This window comes from Lissotriton helveticus, chromosome 4_1 (genome assembly GCF_964261635.1).
Source record: "Lissotriton helveticus chromosome 4_1, aLisHel1.1, whole genome shotgun sequence".
In the NCBI taxonomy this organism is placed as follows: Eukaryota; Metazoa; Chordata; class Amphibia; order Caudata; family Salamandridae; genus Lissotriton; species Lissotriton helveticus.
The window spans coordinates 167456540-167479924 of NC_136063.1; the positions used below are offsets into that span (position 1 = coordinate 167456540).

Consider the following 23385-nt stretch of genomic DNA (forward strand, 5'->3'; position numbering starts at 1 on the left):
TAAAAGGCATTGTCATTTACAGTGCCAATAGCTCAAACTCGCGTGAATGCGAGAACTATTGCATTGCAAATGCTTGTTTTAAAAGGTGATCGTGGCATAGGTCAGCTAGCAAAAGGTCTAGTGTCTTGTAAAGCAACAGGGTCTTATGGCAGCTGACACCTCTTCCAGGCTTCCTCTTTTTGCAAAGTGGTGCAGCACACGAATAGAGGGGACAGATAACAGCTGCACATGTGCCAGGTTTGCTATCGTAAACGGAGTGCTAGGGCTTCTGTAAACTGTTCTTGGTCTCATTCACCCTCCTTTTCATATCGAGCCTGGGCAGTGCATGCACTGCTCTCTGAATCATGCTATATTCAGGTATGGACATGAAGCTCCGCCCATAATTCTCATTGTCTTGTCATTGTCCTTTGTAAACCGTGGCTTTTCATTGCTCTATAGGCTTAGTAGTCCCTCCTTAGTACTGCCTGGTCTCCTCTTGGAACCTCCTTAAAGGACTTGCCCTCTTACTTGTATTGTTGCTCAGTGAGCTTAAATTACAGCCTACAAGCACTATTTCTTTAAATGGTTTTCACCTGCTTGCTGTTGCAGGCATGATACACACTCTCCTAACGCTTTATTATTATTTTTTAACAGCACGGCACACCACAGTGGCGGGCACGCCTTTGTTTTATTTGCGATCCAGACGCATGTTTTTTTTCCTATTCACTTTTTTGTTTTGTTTATAAACGCCCCATGCCGTGCTTTCACGTTAATGGGGGCCGCACCCTTTTCTTTATACGAGCCACCGCTAAAGAAAGGTCAGTGGCAGCTATTAAAGTGAAACCTCGTCATGGGGTGCTTTTACAAAAAAATCATTTGTTTGTCAACTTTATGAGGGGGTCATTTTGAGCATTTGCAACCCAACCAGTCACCAAGGGTTGGGGATTGTTTTATTGCTGCCCGACCCCTCCCCCCACACACAACTGCTTAATCCTCCTTGACATGCAAAATTGTGAGTGTCATGAAGGAACAGGACGGCTGGCGGCTGCGTCGTTGCCCTGTTTGTAACTGCGAACCTGGCACTTTGCAGGTAATGCATAACATAACGGGTGTATTTGTAAAGCGCGCGATTACCCGAAGGTGTCCTGGTGCTGAATAACAGATGTTTGTTACCCAACTCAATGGTACTCATTTTATCGACCTCAAATGGATGAAAGGCTGAGTGGACCAGCCGGGATTTGAACCGGTGACCATGAGGTCAAACACAGGCCCCTGCAGTGGCTGCTTTAGCCCACTGAGCCACCAGACCCGGCTCTTCCTCTTTATCAAATACCATTTTGCATGCAAGGAGCACTGCGACAGCAGACCTATGGAATGACGTGTGATACAAATATGAGGACGTCACTGGGGTATCACTTATCTGCCCCAGTCGTGCTTAGCCTGACTAAAGTGGTGGGCTAGGCAGGGCCACCTGCCCTGATCCTCTTTAATTTGCAGACCTGTGTGCCATGAAAGGCTGGGGAAGCTGTTGGGTGATCCAGTGCCCTCTCCGCAATAGTGAACAGGGCACTGGGAAAGCTGGCTAGATACACATACCTAATGGACATTTGGTAAGATCAAAGCTCCTTCAGTGTTTATTCAGCATTTGTAATAACATTGTACATATGTTGTACAAACATTGGAGGACTTATCTACCAAAGGAGTGCTGACACACCTTGGAAGCCAAGGGAATAAACTTGCTAAAAATACAATGGAGCACATCTTAATTGTAGATGCATCTTTTATATTGCAATATAGGGACTGGAATGAGAATGCTCCCACCCTGTGATGGCTGTATTTAGAAACCGATAGCGCTTTGTACCAAGTCACACAATTAGATGTTACTTTTTCTTTCATGCTTGCTTATTCTTCATACCATACGGCACATTTTAAAGCACAATTGTAGGCACAACATTATTTATTGATGGCAATATTTTGTGAACCAATGAAGACCAGAAGTCCCAGTCCAGAGGAAACTGAGTTAGTGGTTGAAACTTGTTGGCTGATATTTATTTATTTATTTATTTATTTTGGCAATTTTTAGAGCGCGCAAATACCCTTGGGTGTCTCGGCGCTGTAGATGCAGAACTCTCATGGGGAGGGGGTAGGGAGGTTTAGGCAGGGAACAGCCAGGTTTTTAGTTTCTTTCTGAATTTAAGAAGGGTCGGAGCACACTTGATGTGTAGAGGGAGTGTGTTCCACAAAATGGCTGTTGCCACTGAGAAGCGTTTGTCGCCCCAGTTGGCCCTTCTTGTACGGGGGACCATAAGTAAATGTGCTGAGGATGACCGCAAGGTTCTTGTGTGTTCAAGCGGTCGAAAGGCTCTTCTTAAGAATAGGGGTCCGTGATCATGGATAGCCTTATATGCTATGCATAATGCTTTAAATTTGATACGGCTCCTCACCGGCAGCCAGTGCAGCTGTCGGATGTAGGGGGAGACCGATGCAAACTTAGGGATGGATAGCAGTGTCCTGGCTGCTGCATTCTGCACTGTTTGCAGTTTATTGAGGACCTTTTGTTGTGCATTGAGAAACAGTGCGTTGCAGTAGTCAGTTTTGGAGAATACCAAAGTACTGACCAGGGTTTTGCCTGCATGAGGAGGAAGGTATGGGATTAATTTTTTTATCCTTTTTAGTGTGTAAAAGGAAGAAGAAACCACTGCATTAGCATGTTGCTGAAATGACAGCTTGTTATCGAAGATAACGCCCAGGTTGCGTACCTTCGTTACAGGTTCTGGTGGTTGTCCCATCTGGTGAGGCCACCATTGTGGGGACCAGGTGGGTTGAAGCCTCCCGAATGTCATCACTTCTGTCTTATCAGAATTGAGTTTAAGACAGTTGGATGACATCCAGGAGCTTATTGCCATCATTCCCATTTGGAAGTTGGCTGCCACCGAGATTCCATCGTTATGTATTGACAACACCAATTGGGTGTCGTCGGCATAAGTAGTCAGGGAGATTCCGCAGGATTTTATGACCCTCGCCAGGTCCGACACATAGATGTTGAATAGTGTCGGACTTAGCGAGGATCCCTGCGGTACTCCACATGGCAGGGAGAAGGTCTGGGATGTAAAATTGCCTAGCTTTACAGTTTGCGGACGGTTTGCCAGAAATGAGGCCAGGAGGTTTTTGGCTTTGTCTGTGATTCCTATGGCCTCGACACGGTCGATCAAGGTGACATGGTCGACCGTGTCAAAGGCCGCGGATAGATCGAGGAGTATCAGTACTGCGGCTCCTCCGTTATCCATCGTAACCCTAATCTCATCTGCAGCTTTTAGTAAAGCCGTCTCCGTTCCGTGGCCTTGTCGAAACCCAAATTGGGTGTCATCTAGTAGATTGTTATGGTGAATATAGTGTGACAGCTGAGTGTTCATAATCTTTTCAAAGATTTTTGCAGGGAATGGGAGGCAGGCAATGGGCCTGTAGCTGGCAGGCAGGAGAGGGTCTAAGCTGGGTTTTTTGAGTAGGGGTTTGATTATTGCTTTTTTCCATATTGAGGGGTAGACACCTGATGCAAACATTGCATTGCATATGATGGTTAAAGGTGGAGCAATGACTTCCGGGATGAGGTTAAGGATACTTGGAGGGCAAGGGTCCAGAGGTGAACCAGATTTGGTTCGAGCGATCAGGGGAAGGGTGATTTCGCAGGTGGTAGGTTCAAAAGCTGCGAATATGGGGCCAGTATCGGCGATCGATTGAGGGGGAGAGCGCACTGCGTCAGGTGTAAACGTATTAAAAATGGCTCTGACCTTGTCCTCAAAGAATTTTGCCAATAAATCAGAGAGGGCTTGGGATCCCTCTGACTGGGGGGCAGGTGGGCTAGACAGGTAAGTTACTACTTGGAATAATTTCCCTGAGGAATTTTTTGCCTGATTAATTTGGTTTGTGTAATACGTGGTTTTCTCTGTTTTAATGATTTTTTTATAGTTAGAGAGAGCGCTTTTGTAAGTGATCTTATCAGACGTATTAAAGTTACGGCGCCACTGCCGTTCGAGGTTTCTGCAGTGCTGGCGCTGGAGTCTGAGTGATTCAGAGAACCAAGGGGCTGAAGGAAGTTTTCTACTCCGATGGGATGATTTGACAGGTGCTAATTTATCGCAGGCTTCAATCAGATTGTCCATGTAAGTATCTGATGCTGCTATGGGATCATGCTCATTAGGTAATGGGCTGTCCTGTATCATCTGAGTGAGACGTTCAAGATTTAAATTTTTCCAGTCTCTGAATTTGGTGGGAGGGGGAAGAGGCAAGCACGGGGAAGTGGGTTTAGTGGGAATAGAGAAGCATATTGCTGAGTGGTCTGTCCAAATTAAAGGGAAGACCTCGGTGATGGAGATTTCAGGGTGGTTGGTGAATAATCCATCCAACGTATGTCCTACTTTGTGCGTGGGTTTATTAACAATTTGTGTGAGTCCGGCTGTCTCTAAATCTCCCAGGAGCGTTATGGTGTCTGGGTCATCTAAAACTTCGAGATGAAAGTTTAGATCACCTAAGATGGTAAACTGTGGTGATCCAATTGATATCTCGATTATATGATCCAAGCGTGCTAGAAATTTGGCTCTGAATCCTGGGGGGCGGTAGATCAACATACCTTTGAAAGTGGCTTTACTGGATAAGCCTATTGAAAAGAGAAGGGCTTCGCATTCAGGGTATGTTGTGTCTGCTGTAGTTATCGTAAAGTGATTTTTGTAAATTATTGCGACTCCTCCACCCTTCCTTATCGGTCTGTCTAACTTACACACGCAGTAATTGTTAGGCGTGGCGTCTCTGAAGTCCGGGCCAGAGGCTTCGTCTCCCCACGTCTCGGTGATGAATAAAATATCTAAATGTTGCGATTCTATGAAATCTGCGATTTCAAATTTGTGTTTCGGCAGTGATCTTACATTTATAAGTGCTGCTGACACTAGTGGCGAAGGTGTAGGGTGAGGGGTAGATGGCGTCTCAGTACAGGTAGGACACTTAAGAGGTCCGATCCTGGGATTGTTGTAGTAGAATTTAGGTAAGGAGTGGGACAACCTACTTGTTTGCTTGATGCTGAGCAGTTGGTCCGAAGTATACATTATTGATGAAGAACTGATGCCGGGGTAGGAGAGTGATGGATCAGGGGGGGTGGCCCTGTGCCCGGTCTCGGCGCGGACGAGCGCAGACGAGCTTGCCTTATGCGCGCCTTCGGCGCGCAATCGTCGCGCCCGCTGCGCTCGTCCGCTGCGCTTCCTAGGGAAGCACATGATATATACACATGTAAGTCAGGGTGGGGGGCGTGGCCTCCAAGGGGGCGTGGCCTGCGGGCCGAGCACGGCGCCGATCAGGAGCTGATAACGAGAAAGCAACTGGCGTTACCCCGCTTTCTGCAGTTTCTTAAAGGTAGGTGTGAGTTAAAAACACAGTATCAACAATATTTAAAAGATAGCCTAACTCCCGGCTTCCGCCTCAGGAGTGCTGCATCAGAAAGATGGCGCTCGTGGATCAGCGTCTCTTAAGTAGTCAGGGCGGGGGGCGTGGCCTCCAAGGGGGCGTGGCCTGCGGGCCGAGCACGGCGCCGATCAGGAGCTGATAACGAGAAAGCAACTGGCGTTACCCCGCTTTCTGCAGTTTCTTAAAGGTAGGTGTGAGTTAAAAACACAGTATCAACAATATTTAAAAGATAGCCTAACTCCCGGCTTCCGCCTCAGGAGTGCTGCATCAGAAAGATGGCGCTCGTGGATCAGCGTCTCTTAAGTAGTCAGGGCGGGGGGCGTGGCCTCCAAGGGGGCGTGGCCTGCGGGCCGAGCACGGCGCCGATCAGGAGCTGATAACGAGAAAGCAACTGGCGTTACCCCGCTTTCTGCAGTTTCTTAAAGGTAGGTGTGAGTTAAAAACACAGTATCAACAATATTTAAAAGATAGCCTAACTCCCGGCTTCCGCCTCAGGAGTGCTGCATCAGAAAGATGGCGCTCGTGGATCAGCGTCTCTTAAGTAGTCAGGGCGGGGGGCGTGGCCTCCCAGGGGGCGTGGCCTGCGGGCCAAGCACGGCGCCGATCAGGAGCTGACAACGAGAAAGCAACTGGCGTTACCCCGCTTTCTGCAGTTTCTTAAAGGTAGGTGTGAGTTAAAAACACAGTATCAACAATATTTAAAAGATAGCCTAACTCCCGGCTTCCGCCTCAGGAGTGCTGCATCAGAAAGATGGCGCTCGTGGATCAGCGTCTCTTAAGTAGTCAGGGCGGGGGGCGTGGCCTCCAAGGGGGCGTGGCCTGCGGGCCGAGCACGGCGCCGATCAGGAGCTGATAACGAGAAAGCAACTGGCGTTACCCCGCTTTCTGCAGTTTCTTAAAGGTAGGTGTGAGTTAAAAACACAGTATCAACAATATTTAAAAGATAGCCTAACTCCCGGCTTCCGCCTCAGGAGTGCTGCATCAGAAAGATGGCGCTCGTGGATCAGCGTCTCTTAAGTAGTCAGGGCGGGGGGCGTGGCCTCCCAGGGGGCGTGGCCTGCGGGCCGAGCACGGCGCCGATCAGGAGCTGACAACGAGAAAGCAACTGGCGTTACCCCGCTTTCTGCAGATATTATGGAACCGCAAAACTAGGTCCATTACAAATGGATTTAATACGGATTATTCAGGTGCCCTAACTCACCCCTTCTGTCTTTAAAACTAGAAAGGTCACCACAAGACAAGTTGATATTAATTCAGTGTTTTTTTACATTTAAGAGTCAACAAAGACTATTTTAAATAATTGAAATTATTAAAAATAAAAAAAAAATACCCCCGGGGGGAAATGTTTACAAACGTCATTTATTACTACTGGGGCTTGTTCTAGCCAAAAGAGACCTGGCACGAGCTTGGAAAGACGTAAGGGCCCCTCCTCTGTGTGCATGGAAAGCAGGATTGGATTTTTGTATGGGGCTGGAGCGACCGATATTCGAAGCACGAGGGTGCCCCCGCAAACACTTTAAGATATGGAAGAGGTGGGCTGACTATAGAGATTTGACGCTGGATCCCCCAGTCGAACCTGAGGAAGAGCTCTAGGCATCCACTTGTGCATGGGCCTGTGACTTGCACCATGCCCGCCGCACCATGCTCGCACACAGTTGTTCCTTTACACACGTGCACGGGGTTAGGGAGGGACACCGGGGAGGGATGGGCTGTGGGTGGTGGGAGTTGGGGTAGGGGTGGAGGGGGGGTAGTTTTCAATATACATGTTTTGCCATGGTCCTAGTCTGGACTCAGAGCCTGAGATATACCTTGTATCAACATGTTTGGTGGTTTCTCCTGACTGTGGGGTGCCACATTGATTGCTCTGCTTGATTCACTCAATAAAATCTGTTGTGAAAAAAAAAAAAATACCCCCATAGGCACACATTTATGGTGGTGGTACACGTAAATGACTGAACACAACAACTTACTGTATATGAAGTGATGATTTTAGATATACTTTAACAATACACACTATCTTTGAACATTTGTTTAAGTTGGTTTGTTTTCTGAAGTAACTTAGAAAGATTTGTACGCTAAATTAATCTCTGACGTGCTTGTGATCTCTACATGTAACTGTGGCATCTGAACTAAACTAAATCTTTCCAGGTAGAGTAAAAAGCAAGCCAGATAGAAATCCTAATACTTGGCATGTTTTACCAGGCCTATTAATGATTTCAAAGTCTGGAATTGAAGAGTGCATATGTGTATGTTACTGGGTATACAGAGATCAGTAAAATCATATTTGCAAAACCTAGGAGTGATTAAGTAGCTTGTCCTTGTGATACTATTTTAAAAGATTGTGAGAATGAGCAAGTGACAATATGTATCGGTGGTAGAATTCTTGTCGTTGAGTCAGATTCTGCCTTTGTGGTAGCCACCTACTATACCTACAATATATTGATTAATCTTCCTTTTCCTAAAGTTTCCTTAATTGTCAAATGTTGCTAAGTGTTTTTATTCTTGTTTTAGCTTTAACTACTGAATTGCAGTGTTCGAACAAATCAAACATTCAACTTTGCTAACTTGATACATTTTTATTTTAGATAGGAATTAGAAATAGAGCAGTGTGAGGGGCTTGTGTCCTTCACTTAATGTAATTTCTGGTCAAAATGTGTTTTATTTATTAGGGAACTGGATGCTGGTCTGCCTAATTCACGGTATCATGGGAGTAAGGAGACAAAAATCTGTGTGTCATGAGCGAGTTCCAGCCATCGTCGCTCCACAAGAAGTTCCATGTAGTTATATACGCTCCTCTACTCCAAAGAAGTAAGTAATCTCTGGGAAACTGTGTGATGCTACTCCGAATCTCACGGTTACGGTCTTGTAGCCCTGCGTCACCCAATAGCTGGTTACATGCCAATTGAAGAGGGTTTGTAATCTGAAATTTTCGTTCATTATCAAGGGCCATACGAGGAAGTAACCCCATTATTCACCATGATGTGGATCTATTTTCAATAAACTATCTATAAAACTGGCTCAAAGTAGTTTATGATCTTGTATAGTCTAGTAGCACAGTCCCAGCACAACCAAATAGCATCATGCTACAGAGCAACACTGGCCCTCACAACTCATTGGCTTCACATCCAAGCTATCTCCTGTGACACGTTACTGAAAATACCACCAACTCCCTTTTTTTATCATAACAAAGACTCTACCCGATACATCGTGGTTGGGTCTTACTCTAAATAGATACTATGGAAGCCACCTTTTGAGGACAGCCCTAGTGAACTTCCAAAGCCAATATCCGTCCTACATCAATTCAATAGATATTAATAAGAGTTTCAGATGTACTACTCTAAAGCATCATCCTGAAACCATCATAGCTGACATCTGTCTTAACCTCTCAATAACCCTCTTAGCCTTAAATAGACATTAAAAAGACTGGGCTTTTGAAATCCGCAGCAAAATATCAGTGCTTCATAGACGGACCAACAAACACCTCTAAGCAAAAGTTCTGCTAGTCACACACAAACCTCAAAACACCACATTTTCAATAATGACATAATCTTGCTCCAGAGTAACAAAAATGTAATGCCTTATAGTGTGATCTTTGGTGGGCTAAAAAAATGCAAGAAACTATTAAACTTACAGCAACATGTTTCTATGAATATGACCCAGATCAATAAGATGGAGACTGAATCCACATCCACAAGACCGATTACTGATAACTGGCTTACTGCATAGAATGAATGGCGAATCCGTTTAGATGGACACATTTACAACCTCTTCCAACCAAAACACTGCTACAGCTGAATCATGTCAGATTTACACTCTTCTTTCTGTTTCACCCAGTAGAGCACCAGAAATGGCAGACTTGGAAGAGGATGAGAGTAAGCTTGAACACTCAAGAAGTTCATACGGTAAAGATTCAAGTAGTTGGGTGATATTGGTCAATGGTGGCATGCTATCCATTTTGTTCCAGATTTCTGATGAAACCTTTTTAGCTGTCTCTCCTTACGGCCATATGCTCAATATTTTCTCTTGTGCTTAGCTAGTAAAAATGCAGTACAACACTCTTGTCTTTCCTGCTGTACAAGATCCTGTTTTTCTTGTAGACACTAAAGGTCTCTGCTGTTTTTCCGTCAGACTGTCAATGGGTTTTTAAGATTTCAATTTCTCCACACCAACTGGATCCCACAGTAAGACCTTTATTCATCTTAGTCGCTGTACAAGGCCCTGTTTTCCCTGTAAACACTGAAGTTCTCAGGTGTTTTTTCTTCAAATTGTGCGTATGTTTAGAATTGCAGTTACTCCAGAGTGGGACCAACAAGGCCAATTCTTTCCACCCAGTGAGGTTTTGAAAATCAGACACTGTTCTCTCTGTCATCTTTGTAGTTTTCTACCTTGATGGAATAAGCAATTCTGTAGGGCCCTTAGACAGCCAGCAGTAGTAGGACCACCCTGTGCATCAAACTGGCTTTCTTGTGAAGCCTCTGTCCCAGGGGTGTTCCCCCTGAAATGCTCTTGGTGGATCGCTTGAGATCTGGTGAGCACCTTCCTAAAGTCCTGAGGTCATTTGCCAAAGGTTATTTGTTGAAAGATCTTCTCTTGCATTCAGTTTTCCCTTTTAGATTTGGGCACTATGACCAGATGATACTGATATATATGTGGCCCTTTGCTGCTTTGCATATGCTTAGTAGTTCTTTTAACTATCAAGGTTAAGAAACTGCAGGACCACCATGATGATGCTGTCCACAGAGTCCACCAATCTGGTACATTCTTGCCTATCCACATACATAATGTTGAGGTACTGATATTTGCTGCTGGAAATGCAGATAAGGACTTGTGTTTTCCCGGATCTTCTAGATGTAGGGGCTATAAGTGTGTAGATAAGACTATTGTTCTAAGTGAGCCTTTCTCACAGTGAACACTGGAACTCTCGTTCTTGATGCTTCCACATTCGAGGCTGCAGGGAAATGGGTACCAGTTACAGGGTGCTACTGAGTATCATTTAAGGAGTTTTCTAATCAACCCCCCTGTGGATCCACCATGGGGTATCCCCCGCAATCCATCAATTTATTATCACCAGTAGAGTAAGAAGAATGTCCCCTGGTAGACCTAGGTTACAAGTTTGCTTTTGGCGTTCTTGTCCCAGCAGCACCCTTGGACTCTAGGGAGTACCATAAATCCAGGGGATGAGAAAGCTGCCTCATACAACTGTGGAGTTTTGTCCCTTCTGCATGCTCTGATAACTGGTGTTACGTGAGGCTCCAGAATGAGTGCTACCTCTTTCATTCCTTGTATGGGCCTACCAGTGGCATGCACTAGATGCTCAGACTCCTCACTGCAGCTGTACTACTCTGACCCACTCTTGTGTCAACAGATCAGATTAAGACCATTGAGATAGATGCAAGCTTTCCATGACCTTCAGCATAGCTAAGCAGCCTCAGCCCTCCCACCTCAATTTTGCCCTGGTTAGCATGAGAAGCTTCAAAAGGAAGCTAGACATTCCCTGTGCTTCAGAAGTTGTGAACCACAAGAGAAGGTCTGGCGTGGCTAGAGATGCACAAAGACTTATGTCACCCTAAAAGGAGGAAATTGAGGTTCACTTCTTCAAAGGCAAGGCTTCCTCCCATTGGGCCTACATAGCCATCTTTTGATGGGTGCATAGTTTACATTTGGTTAGTGCTTTATCGCTGTATCTGGATGTAGAGCTGTGCAAATCTATGTGTACTGAGGGGTTACTATAGAATCTTCTGTAGCATTGCATTGGGCAGCAGGTGAGTTCTACAGGAGGTATTGTGAGCGGGGTTAATGTTCAATGGCAGAGCTTCATGGCATACTATTATTGCTGCTTGAGTAGCTTTTGGTCTTATTGAGGTCCACCAGCAGAGCACTGACGCACTGACGCCTGAAGTTCCATGAAAGTGAAACAACTTTTTTCTCCTCTATTCTATTTTGTTTCTAGAGTCCCACCTGGAGAATGACTCCTTGATTAAGTGTGATTTCCTTCTGGATGCTCCCCCATCTGTCTGTAAGCCGCTTAACAACACTACGCGAACACCTGGCCACTTTACACCAATTGTGAAATTAAGACATATCTATTCTACCAGCCACGAGGTGTTAGAAAAACAGGTGCGTGTGAAAAGCGGTACTTGTGTCATGTAAGGCTGCCGTAGTATTACTATTGCTTGTTAAGTGCTGTACAGGACAAGAACCTCCATAAAAAGGAGCAAGGCAGGACTCTTATGGCACCATTAGTAGATGATGCTAAATTACTAGAAAAATGAAGAGCTACTTTTTTAGGTCACTGCCCAGAGACTAGTAAAGTGGTCTATAGCTGACACATTGTTTCCAATACATAATGTATAGTGAGAGCAGACACTGGGTCCGCCCCTTGCTCATGATTGGATGTCATTGTTGTGTATCTCAGTTGTCTGCTCATCTGTTGATGGCTTTCCTTTTTCTTCAGATAGTCCTACACTGGAGCATTTTGGTTTCAGTTTTCTGATTGGATGATTTTGGTCTACCCCATCACCCATGCTCCCAATCTGTAATTTTTTAATGAGGGCACTGAAGTTGCAAAGGGCTGCTGGCCACGTGCTTCCTTTTTCAGGCTTTGCATGCACTTTTTAACTAACGTGGTCGTCTACCATGTTGGAAGGGTACATTAAAAATGGTTTCCATGTTCAACAACGCGTGCACTTGTTACAACACAAGTGTGTGCATCGACGGCCAGTTTGGAATGGGTTTTCTTTAATAGGAAAGAAATTGCAGGATTGTCATCTTTTATAAATATTTTTTGTTTTCTCATTCACACACTGTGCAGCCATCCATGCTTTGTGCATATGTAAGAGCATACAGCATAACCCAGATGCACGCTTTATCACAGAAACATGGCTTACATCCTCATCCACCAAATGATTGTGTTGAATGTTGCTGCTTATAGAGAAGAGGATGTCTGGCTGTGTGCAAGACCGGAGTAGGACTGGTCACCATCTGCAAATTGCCCTAGCTGTGTATGCACTGATCAAGCAACACCCAAGGAATTTCTAGCTCCTTGCCTGGTATTTACCACTATGGGCATCAAGCACAAGAGGATTCAACAAAGCTTCACCAGAGTAACCCTGACTCCATCACCCCTCCCTCCATTCAGCACTCACATCATCAAACATCAACCTCACCTGTGACTTCAGCATCAAAACATGAAAGAATCCCCCCAACTCACTCATTAAGAGGCTGGATATCAAGCAGCACATCATCGTAGCACCCACTCACCAGGCTTCAGCCTGGGTCTTCCTTTCCACAGTCTTTCAACACTGGTAACACCATGATCCACTTCTTCTAGGAGATAGGCCGAAGTGGACAACCTTCAACCTCTTTTTGCGTGCCAAATTAACAGGCCTCCCTAACACAGGTCCACCTGCTGTGAACATATATTTGTTGGGGTGGTAATGTCCCCTGCATGATATACAGGTGTGTTTCCCTTCCCTGATTTCCCAACTGTTGTCACACTAATATGAGCGTGTGCAGAGTCCTGGGCTGTCCCTGACTATGAGGGAAGGGACTATATGGGTGTCTTTTCTTCCAAAACATATCATAAAAACAGATGGACAGAGAATACTAGAAATACCATAACGGTGATGAAGTGTTAATGAAACAAATTATCTGGTGAACACAGGATGGCTAATTGTTCAAGAGAAATTAGTGTGACCATAATAGACTTGTTGTTAATGTTAGTTTATGAAAGTCTCCTTTGCAACATATATAAAAATAAATATCTATAATCATCCACTTTTACTAATGATTTTTAGTACCCCTTTTTAGTTACATGCAGCAAGAATTAGATTTCTACATAAAGCCTTACTGGAGGAAAAGTGAAATAGGTTTCAGAAACTGTTTGAGTTTACATGAGTGCAACCGCACTTGTCACACAGCCCATATGCTCGTTTTACCCTTTTTAGGTCTTGGCTAGGCAGAGCATGTGCTGTCTTGAAGAGACTGATTCAATATGTGGCCTTCAACCCACCCATAGGCTTCCCATCTGCTGGCTCCATCGTTGCTCTCATATTATTTCTCCCCCTTGTCCATAGTATGCATGCATCATGCCTCTTCCTGCGTTTAGCCCTCCCTGAGCGAATGGACCAATTAATACTATCCAGTCACTGCATCAATTTTAGGAACTATATTTTTCTTTGTTAAAGAACACTTTACTCGAGCATTCGTGTTTTCACTCCTTTCGAGCTCTATTTAAACAGGCCTGTAAATCTTGTTCTTATGTTGTCACATTTGCTGTCCATTCAAAGACTGAGGTAAAATGTCAGACGATGTTTTCGAGGGCACCTCTTTACTTTCTTTGACTTCAAAGTGAGAAGATTTCCCCGTGGTGCTTGCCGGTCTCCCAGCACCCTCCCACTTCACTGCTTGAGCCGCCGCGCCCCCTCAGCACTGCTTGCCCCTCTTTGCTTTAACTTTTTATCACATAAATATTATTGTATGGAAAGGATGTTGTGCTGAAATAATAAAAGCTGTGAAATGAAATGATGCCTCTTGGACCATAAATTCGCTAATCCTATTTAATACGTAGGTTTAAACTCTTTACCTCCGTATCTGTTCAATAAATGAACTACGGTTCTCGTTTCAACTTGAACTCATGGGTAAACAAGCAAAGATGAATCATTCAAAATACTCGATAGACAATGTTTGATATTTCATCAATTCTAATTTACTTCGAGTTTATTTCATACTTTTGTTTTTTTCTTTTTTAGTTTCAACATTGGAACACGTTTTCATTCTGATACTGATTTACATATTAGTGCATGATTGTGATACAATAAATACTCTCTCTCTCTCTCTCTCTATATATATATATATATATATATATATATATATATATATATATATATATATATATATATATATATATATATATATATATATATATATATATATAGTGCATGGGAGACAAAATACAAATCTTTACAAGTATTCATGAACAGTGTCATAAATCAGAAAGGTCTTACTTTATTGTAATCGTGTATCAGGATATTATACCCTACTTATCCTCGATACTCAGACATTAGGCGGTCCAGATAGTGAGGAGGTCAGAGAGCGCCTTAGTACATTTTAAACCACAATCTGTTGGCTAAACTTAAAAATCCATGGTCTTTTTGCAATTTGGTACGGTGATACTCTTGGCCTCGTGAATTTATTTATTTTAAAGTTTTATAGAGCGCAAACCAGACCCGTGAGGGTATCAGAGCACTTTACAGTATTAAGGGAGGTGTCCAGAGCGCAGGGAAGGGAGGGATCATTGGGTAAAAAAAAGAAGGGGATACATATTGCAAGGTAAAAAGTAGTCAACGTGCCAGCTACATGTGGGAAGGAACATTGGGTAAAAAAAGGATACATAATGCAGGAAAACGGGTAGTAAACGTGCCAGCTACATGTGGGAAGGAAATTGCAACAGGTATGGATGGATGGATAGGTTTTTATATAGCGCAATATCACCACCAGGTCTCAAAGCGCTTTGCATTGGGAACCCGTCCTGGTTTTTCCCTGTGAGAAAGCCCCTACTGGGTATCCCCAAGGTGAAAGCCAGGCATCCCGCCGCAGGGGGCCGTAGTGGAGATTAAGCAAGCTATTGCCCAGAGTTGCAGAGTGTGAACCTGTGATTCGAGTAGGCACCGAAGCGAGAATTACAGAGTCCGTGGACATTTTGGGCTCAAGACCCTGCCGCGTCGGGAATTGAACCCTGGTTCCGGGTCTGGTCTCAGCGTCCGGGTCTGCCTCTTCTAACCAGTGAGCCACACTTCTCCACAGGTAGATACATTGTATAGGAAAGTACCTAGTCTCAACTCTTGCTCAATGTTAATGGAGGGATAATCATGAAATGTGTTCGTTAGGCGAGGTATTTACCAATTAAGAAGGTTTTTGTCTCCTCCTTAAAATTTGCCAAGGACGGAAGTCTTCTGATGGTGGGTGGGAGAGAGTTACAAATCCTTGGCGCAGCCCCAGTAAAGGCCCTGTTGTAGGTTTTCTTTTTCCGAAACGTGCAGGTTGCAGCAGTAGGTCTTTGGCAGAGCGGGAGTTTCTGGGTCCACCTGATACCACGGGTTTTTGTGCTAGAAATGGGGGGGGGAGTTGTTATACAGAGCTTTGTGAGTAATGCAGGCCAGTTCAAATTGGATTCTGGCTTCTAGGGGAAGCCAGTTCAGCGCTTTGATGTGGGGAGAGATATGGTCGAATTTCTTTGAGCCGGTAGTAGTCTAGCGGTACAAAAGGGGGTGGTGATGGACGAAGCATCTGAAACAATCAAACACTCACACCCAGTCAAAAGATCTGGGTTTAATCCATCACCGTTCTTTAGCCCACTCTGCCACCCCAGTTCAGACATGGCTATATGCAAATCAGTCTGACCCTGTGCCTCATGGGAACAGTCCAGCCCGAACTGCCAAGCCATGTCTTCCCTGGACCGGAAACAAGCTTCCGAGGACCGGTTTCTGGCATTCCAGCCGTCTTCAGCCCGGCTTGCTTGAATCCAGTGGCAAAGTCTGAGGGGGACGGTGTTCCAATGGTTCACCTCATTTTTGGAGGACCGTCGACAAACGGTCTGGGCTACTTCGAGCTCCGCTGAGATGCCGCCACTGGGAGTCGGGGTCCCACAGGGCTCTGTGTTGAGCCCGACCCTTTTTAACATCTTTATGACCCCTCTGGCGGAACTCGTGGAGGCCTCGGGGGCCCAGATCGTGTCCTACGCGGACGACACGCAGCTTCTCTTCACCTGCAGGAAAGATCAATCATTCGACGGTGAGAGCATTCAGGGTTGTCTGAAGAGGGTCTTTGGCTGGTTTCAGCAGAATGGTCTTAAGGCCAACTCTAGTAAATCAGAGGTTCTGCTTTTTGGGTGCGCGTCGGAACCGGAATGGCGTGACTGGTGGCCGGCTGACATGTGCCCCCCCGCCCAGCCGTCTGTGGCTGCCAAAAATCTTGGTGTCAAGGTCGATAATGACCTCACGTTCAGATCGCACATTCTTGGTCTGACTGGCACCTGCTTTGGCATCCTTAAGATGCTCCGGAAGTTCCTACCCCTGCTCACAGAGGAGCATAGGAAGATCATTGTCCAAGCTCTTATAGGATCTAGACTGGACTACGCTAATGCTCTCTATTTAGGGCTTCCGGAGTATCTGATCCAAAGGCTGCAGGTGGCGCAGAACTCTGCGGCTCGCGCCATCTGCGGCCTTCCTAGGCGGGCAAGAACATCGGGGGTGCTACAGTCACTCCACTGGCTCCCTATCCGAAAGCGGATAATGTTCAAAACGCTGACGTTGGTGCATAAGGCACTTTCTGGCTCCGGTGCTAAGTATCTGCAGCGCAGACTGGCCTTCTACCGTCCGGCCCGCTCCTTGCGGTCGGAATCTTTGTTCCTTGCCGTGGTGCCCCGTGTGAGGAAGGCTCGCATCGGGGGTCGTTCTTTCAGCTTTAAGGCCCCCCAGTTGTGGAACTCTTTGCCCCTTGATCTACGCAGCATTCCGAGCCTGCTCCTGTTCAGGAAAAACCTGAAGACCTGGCTTTTTAATCTTTAGGCTATTTTTCTTTTCACCTCATTTATTTATTTTTTTTTTTTTTGTCCTCTGTTATGTTTTTTTAACTGCTGAGCCGCCCTCTGAAAGCGCCGGGACACTCTTGTTGAGTAGCCGTGCGCTATATAAATAAAATCATAACAAAGTGAGCAAGGGACTCACGTCTGAGCATACCCTGCCACACTTATGGCGGCCAACAGCGGTACAAAAGGGGGTGGTGATGGACGGAGCATCTGAATCAATCAAACACTCACACCCAGTCAAAAGATCTGGGTTTAATCCATCACCGTTCTTTAGCCCACTCTGCCACCCCAGTTCAGACATGGCTATATGCAAATCAGTCTGACCCTGTGCCTCATGGGAACAGTCCAGCCCGAACTGCCAAGCCATGTCTTCCCTAGACCGGAAACAAGCTTCCGAGGACCGGTTTCTGGCTTTTTCGCCCTAAGTGTGTGTGGGGAGGAGGAGCGGCTGGAGCACTCCGAAGCAGACGAGGAAGAAAGAAACACCACTTCCTGGTTGCCAAGAACACAGAACCAGGAAGCCAACAGCCGCGGTCTAGCAGTTGCACAGCGGAAGGGGGAGGAGTCCCGTCAGCCGGCGGAACCAGGAAGGATAAGAGGGAGAGGCGTGGAACTGACTGTGTGCGAGGTCGGAGAGGAGGCAGAGGAGCACCCGGAGGCAGAGGAGATCCGAAGAGCGGAGAGCGTGAGAGCGGAGGCAGAGGAGATCCGAAGAGCGGAGAGCGTGAGAGCGGAGGCAGAGGAGATCCGAAGAGCGGAGAGCGTGAGAGCGGAGGCGGCTACGGAACACCCGGAGGCAGAGGAGACTCGGAGAGAAGAGGGTGCACGGCGAGTGCTACTGAGCGACGTTCCCGACACTGCTACCATACCCGGTGGGCTGAAGGGAGAAGACGCCACGGGTCCAGCTGCTGTGGTCCGAGAGTCGGGCCACAGCCCAAGGCAAGTGCTGTTAAAAGGGGCATTCTGGTGGGGTGTTTGGGGAGGTGGGAGGTAGCAAGGTCGGGGAGCCGGGAGGCCCCGCGGTGACCCTTGCACTAAAACACAACCTTTTTTTCTTTAATTTGGTGACGGTAGGACTACACTTAATACTGAGAACAGATCAGCAAAAACCCGTTTGTTTTCTCTTTTCCCTGAGGCCACAAGAACCGGGACATCGGACCAAACCCTGACGTTCCCTGCGATCAGAAACAACCCCAAGAAGGAAGGACTGTTGTCAAATCCCTACTTAAGAGCAAAACTTAATAAAAACTGAACTATAGACAAACCGTGCTCTGGTCTCATTCTCTGTCCACCACTAGCCCCTGACAGTGTGGCAGGGTATGCTCAGACGTGAGTCCCTTGTTCACTTGGCCACTGGATTCAAGATAGCCTGGCTGATGAGGATTATGAATCCGAAACCGGTCCCAGGATGCTTGTTTCCGGTCCAGGGAAGACATGGCTTGGCAGTTCGGGCTGGACTGTTCCCATGAGGCACAGGGTCAGACTGATTTGCATATAGCCATGTCTGAACTGGGGTGGCTGAGTGAACTAAAGAATGGTGATGGATTTAACCCAGATCAGTTGACTGGGGGGTGAGTGTTTGATTTGTTCAAACGCTCCGTCCATCATCCCCTTTTGTATTGGTTAGTAGTCTGGCAGCGGTGTTGAGGCAGGCTTTCAATTTGAATTTAATTTGAATTTAAAAACATTTGTTGAGCGCACTTTTACCCAGCGGTTTCATGGCGCTTTACAGATTACAAACAGCGGCAGTGGCAGGGGGAAATTAGGCGGGGAAAGCTCGGGAGAAAAGAAAAGTTTTAAGGCTTTTCCGGAACTGTATATAGGAAGGTGAAGTGCGGAGTCCCACAGGGAGGGAGTTCCAGAAAGCTGGGGCGAGAACAGAGAATTTGGTTCCACCAGCCTTCTTCTTTTTGAATCGTGGAGTGGTCAGGAGTGCCATGTGGGTGGAGCGAAGTTCTCTACCCGGCATGTAAGGCTTGATAGCAGAACATATGAACTCCGGAGCGGTGCCCATTTTGGCCTGGAAAGTGAGGCAGCCAAGTTTGAATAAGGCTCTCTTTCACAGGCAGCCAGTGTAATGTCTGCAGTAAGGGGGTGGCACGATGAAATTTGGGCAGGCCATGAATCAGGCGGGCAGCCTGGTTCTGCACTAGTTGCAGATGATGAATAGCATAGGCTCAATATAATTATAGATTATGTTGCCATAATCAAGGCGTGAGAGCACCATTGCCATTACGATGATTTTTAGTGCCGGGAGGGAGAAAAAGCGGGAAATCTTCCTGATTGTCCTAAGGGAGAAAAAACAAGAGGACACAACAGAACTAACCTGAGAATTAACGGAAAGTTGGGAATTGAGGAAAATGCCAAGAGTTTTGACTTTAGGGACAGGAAGTGGGGGAGCACCAAGTGAAGGGGGCCAGTGAGAAGGAGACCAAGGACTGCAACCACCTCCGGTCAGGACCAACTCCGTCTTGTCCGGATTAAGTTTGAGGTGGTTGCAGTTCATCCAGTCCTGAATGAACAGCATAACAGTTTGGACATTCAAGGCGGATGAGGAAGAATGGGAAAGGTTAAAAATTAGCTGGAGGTCATCGGCGTAATTGAACACCGTGACCTCGAGCTGCTGTAACATAAAGATGAGGGGGTAGATGTATAAATTAAACAGAAGAGGGGAAAGTGAAGAGCCCTGGGGAACGCCACACACCACCTTACGGGGGGTGGCAGCGAAACCAGCAAGATGGACCGCCTGAGCCCTCTCGCTCAGGAAGGACTCGAGCCACGCGAAGGCTAAGCCCTCTATGCCCGCCGCCCTGACACGGGTGAGAAGGATGGAATGGTCCACCGTGTCAAAAGCGGCGGACAGATCTAAGAGAATGAGGGCTTGCGGGAGGTTGGTATCAATGCCTTCGCGTAGCCCGTCCATCACCGAGATCACCACCTTCTCCGTAGAGTGGAGGGGCCGGAAGCCCGCCTGGCAGGGGGAGAGGCAGTGATTAATCTCCACATGGGTACTCAAGGTGCTGGTCACAAGTTTCTAAAACCTTGCCGAGGTAAGGCAAGAGAGAAATGGGACGGTAATTCGAAGGGGATGATGGATCGGCGCCGGCCTTTTTCAGGATGGGGATGACAACCGCGGATTTGTGAGGGATAGGAACAACCCCATTACCAAGTGAGTCATTGAGGAGTGTGAGTGGCGGGGTAGGACAAGCTAGGAAGATTTCTCTAAGGATACAGGCGGGGGCAAAGTCCAGAGGAGAGCCCGACTTCACCCTTTGAAGCAGGGGAAGAAGAGTAGCTTTGGTCAAGAGGGGAATGGTAGTTAATTTGGAGGTGGTAGGAGGAGGGGAAGGATTGATGAATGCAGAGGATGGAGGGGAAATATTGGCTTTGATCTTTGCGACCTTATCAACAAAAAATCGTTGAGTTGCTCGCAGAGAGATTGGGAGGGGGGAATCACAGCCGCAGTTCTGTCAGATGAGGCCAATTCATGCACGGTAGCAAAAATTTCTTTTGATTGGGACTCCGCCGCCAATATCCTATTAGAATAGAACTCAGTTTTGGCGTGAAGAATGCCCTGTTTATATATCTTGAGAACAGATAAATAAGTGTTTTTTAAAGCAGGACAATACGCTCTTCTCCATGCTCGCTCAGCTCTGCGTGCGGCAAGCTTCTTCTCCTTAAGGTCTGAGGTGAACCAACGGTTAGCAGCGTGAGCTCGCTTAACCGTGATTCGCCTCAGAGGGGCGAATTCATCGCCCGCTTGGGTCAGCCATTTGTTAATGATAGCCAGCTGGGTAGGGGCTGCAAGTCCGGAGAGGTCAGGGCTGGATTTGGCCAGAGACGAGCAGAAGGATGGCATGTCTGCTTTGCCCCATTTCCTGACCCAGGTGTTCTTGGGGTGCGGGGGCTTAGTCTCTGGGGCTAGGGCAAGGGAAAAGGAAATTAGGGAATGGTCAGACCAGGAGCAAGGGGAGATAAGAGGGAGTGAGGTGGGAATATTCAGGGTCCAAACTTGGTCCAACGTATGGCCCTGAGTATGAGTAGGACTGTGAATGCTGGATGTGAAATTGAGGCTGATCATAAGGTCGGTAAACTCCTTGGAAAGGGAGCTTTCAGCAGGGTCGTTCGGCCAAAAATTAAAATCCCCCAAGACTAACACTGAGGAGTTGTTTAATATTAGTGTGGCCAGAAGATCTTGGAGGCTGGAGACAAAAGAAGGGGTGGAGTGAGGGGGACGATAAATAAGAACAGAGGTCAAAGGAGTTTGGTGAGAGCTCGACCGAGTTACCAAATAGTCCACTTCAGGAATAGGAGTGGAGGGAAGGATCTGGAAATGAAGGTCAGTACGAGCTATCAAGGCCACTCCGCCGCCTCTTCTGCCTTCCGGTCGGTCCGCTCGGATGGCAGAGTATGAGGGGGGCAGTGTGGCTAGAACGTTAGGCAGGGAGTCGACCTTGAACCAGGTCTCGGTTAAGAACAGGAGATCCGGTTCATATGTATCGATGTAATCAAATAGCTCGTACTGATGATTAACCGACGACCTGGTGTTCAGAAGCGTGGCCGCGGTATTAAATACCGGAGTATGGAGGACAGAGGGTGGGGAAAGGGTGGGTGGAGGAAAGGTAGGCAAGGAGGTTAGCCGTGATATAATAGCGGGTGGAGTGCGGGAAGGGGAGGAGAGTAGACCAAGATGGGTCAGAAGGCCAGTGACAGTGGGGCCGATCGAGCCAGGATTCCAGAATGAGCATAGATGGGACGAAGAATATGTGAGCGAGGGGACATGATGAGATGCCCCATGCCCCGGCCTGCCGCGGACGGGCGCAGACGGGCTCGACTCTGGCGTGACTCCGGCGCGCCTATTTCGCGCCCGCTGCGCTCGTCCACTGCGCTGACACATGAGGGCCGTTTAAATGGAGGAGTAGCGTGGGGGGAGTGGCGTGAGTGGGGATAGGCGAACCAGCCCAAGCCAAGATGGTTACCGCAGCCGCTGTAAGCCCGCGATGTCAATCGGCTCACAGACAGCCACGTACAGCCCCTAGGATCCAAGATAAGGTTAGTAACCTGTTGATTTTCAGGGCAGGTTAGTGCACAGTTAAAAACATTCAAATTCAAACAATTAACAAAACGTGTCACTGCTCGCAATCAGCGTGACAGAAAGCGCACGTTTAAAATAAAGGAGCAACCATCTAGTCCCTGCCAGCAAGCCCACTGCCACCGGGCTGCTTGCAATCGCTGGGGAGGCATCAGAAACGCTCCTAAATGGAGGAGTAGCGTGGGGGGAGTGGCGTGGGTGGGGTTAGGCGAACCAGCCCAAGCCAAGATGGTGGCCGCGGCCGCTGTAAGCCCGCGATGTCAATCGGCTCACAGACAGCCACGTACAGCCCCTAGGATCCAAGATAAGGTTAGTAACCTGTTGATTTTCAGGGCAGGTTAGTGCACAGTTAAAAACATTCAAATTCAAACAATTAACAAAGCGTGTCACCGCTCGCAATCAGCGTGACAGAAAGCGCACGTTTAAAATAAAGGAGCAACCATCCAGTCCCTGCCAGCAAGCCCACTGCCACCGGACTGCTGGTGGGGGCCAGAGATATTTTGGGAAGCCCTGCAAGGGTAGAGCATACATATTCTAATCTAGAGATGACTAGTGCCTGTTCTGCCGTTTTAAGGTCAGACACCTCGAGGAAGGGTTTCAGGTTTCTTAAGTAGTTCAGGTGGAATCTAGCCGTTTTGGCCATCGAGTTTATATGGCCACGCATGTTCAGGCTGCCGCCCAGGGTTATTCCAAGGGAATTCGCCGAGTTAACAATGGTAGGAGGGCAGTTTAGTGCTGAGATGGTCTCGTTCCAACCATGGATGTCTGGTTTGGGTTTGTGTGGAGAGATCAGGAGGAATTCAGTTTTATTTGCATTGAGTTTAAGCTGGTTGGCGGTGAGCCAGTGGACTGTTAGCTTCAAGGCCTCATTCAGGGAGAAAATATCCTATGGGGAAGAGATTTTTATGTAGATTTGAGTATCGTCTGCATACATATGGTAGAAGATGTTAGCGGCACGTAGAACCTGGGTGAGAGGTTCCAGGTAAAGGTTGAAGAGGGTAGGTGAGAGGGTTGATCCTTGGGGAACTCCAACTGTGACCGGAGATGGGGTGGATAGATACTGTTGATGAGGACTCTGTGTGCGGTATTGGAGGAAGGTTCTATACCATTCAAGGACGGTGCCCTCCAACCACATCCTGAGTTTGAGGCGTTCCAGGAGAAATTGTTGGTTTACCGTGTCGAAGGCAGAGGAGAGGTCTAGGAGGATTAGGAGACAGGTTTTGCCTTGGTCGAGGGCTTGGAGAGCGTCATCTACAATGTGGAGGAGGGTGGTTTC

The 23385-nt window shown here is 47.1% G+C and overlaps 1 protein-coding gene across 1 annotated transcript in view; it reads left to right on the plus strand.

Moving 5' to 3' along the window:
- Positions 1 to 23385, plus strand: part of LOC144827087 (protein brambleberry-like) — a 184138-nt gene that overhangs the window by 113877 nt on the left and 46876 nt on the right. The window contains exons 9-11 of the mRNA XM_078685531.1: positions 8100 to 8238; positions 9265 to 9332; positions 11381 to 11547. Of these exons, the coding sequence (XP_078541657.1) occupies positions 8100 to 8238; positions 9265 to 9332; positions 11381 to 11547 (374 nt within the window). The remainder of the gene's footprint in view (positions 1 to 8099; positions 8239 to 9264; positions 9333 to 11380; positions 11548 to 23385) is intronic.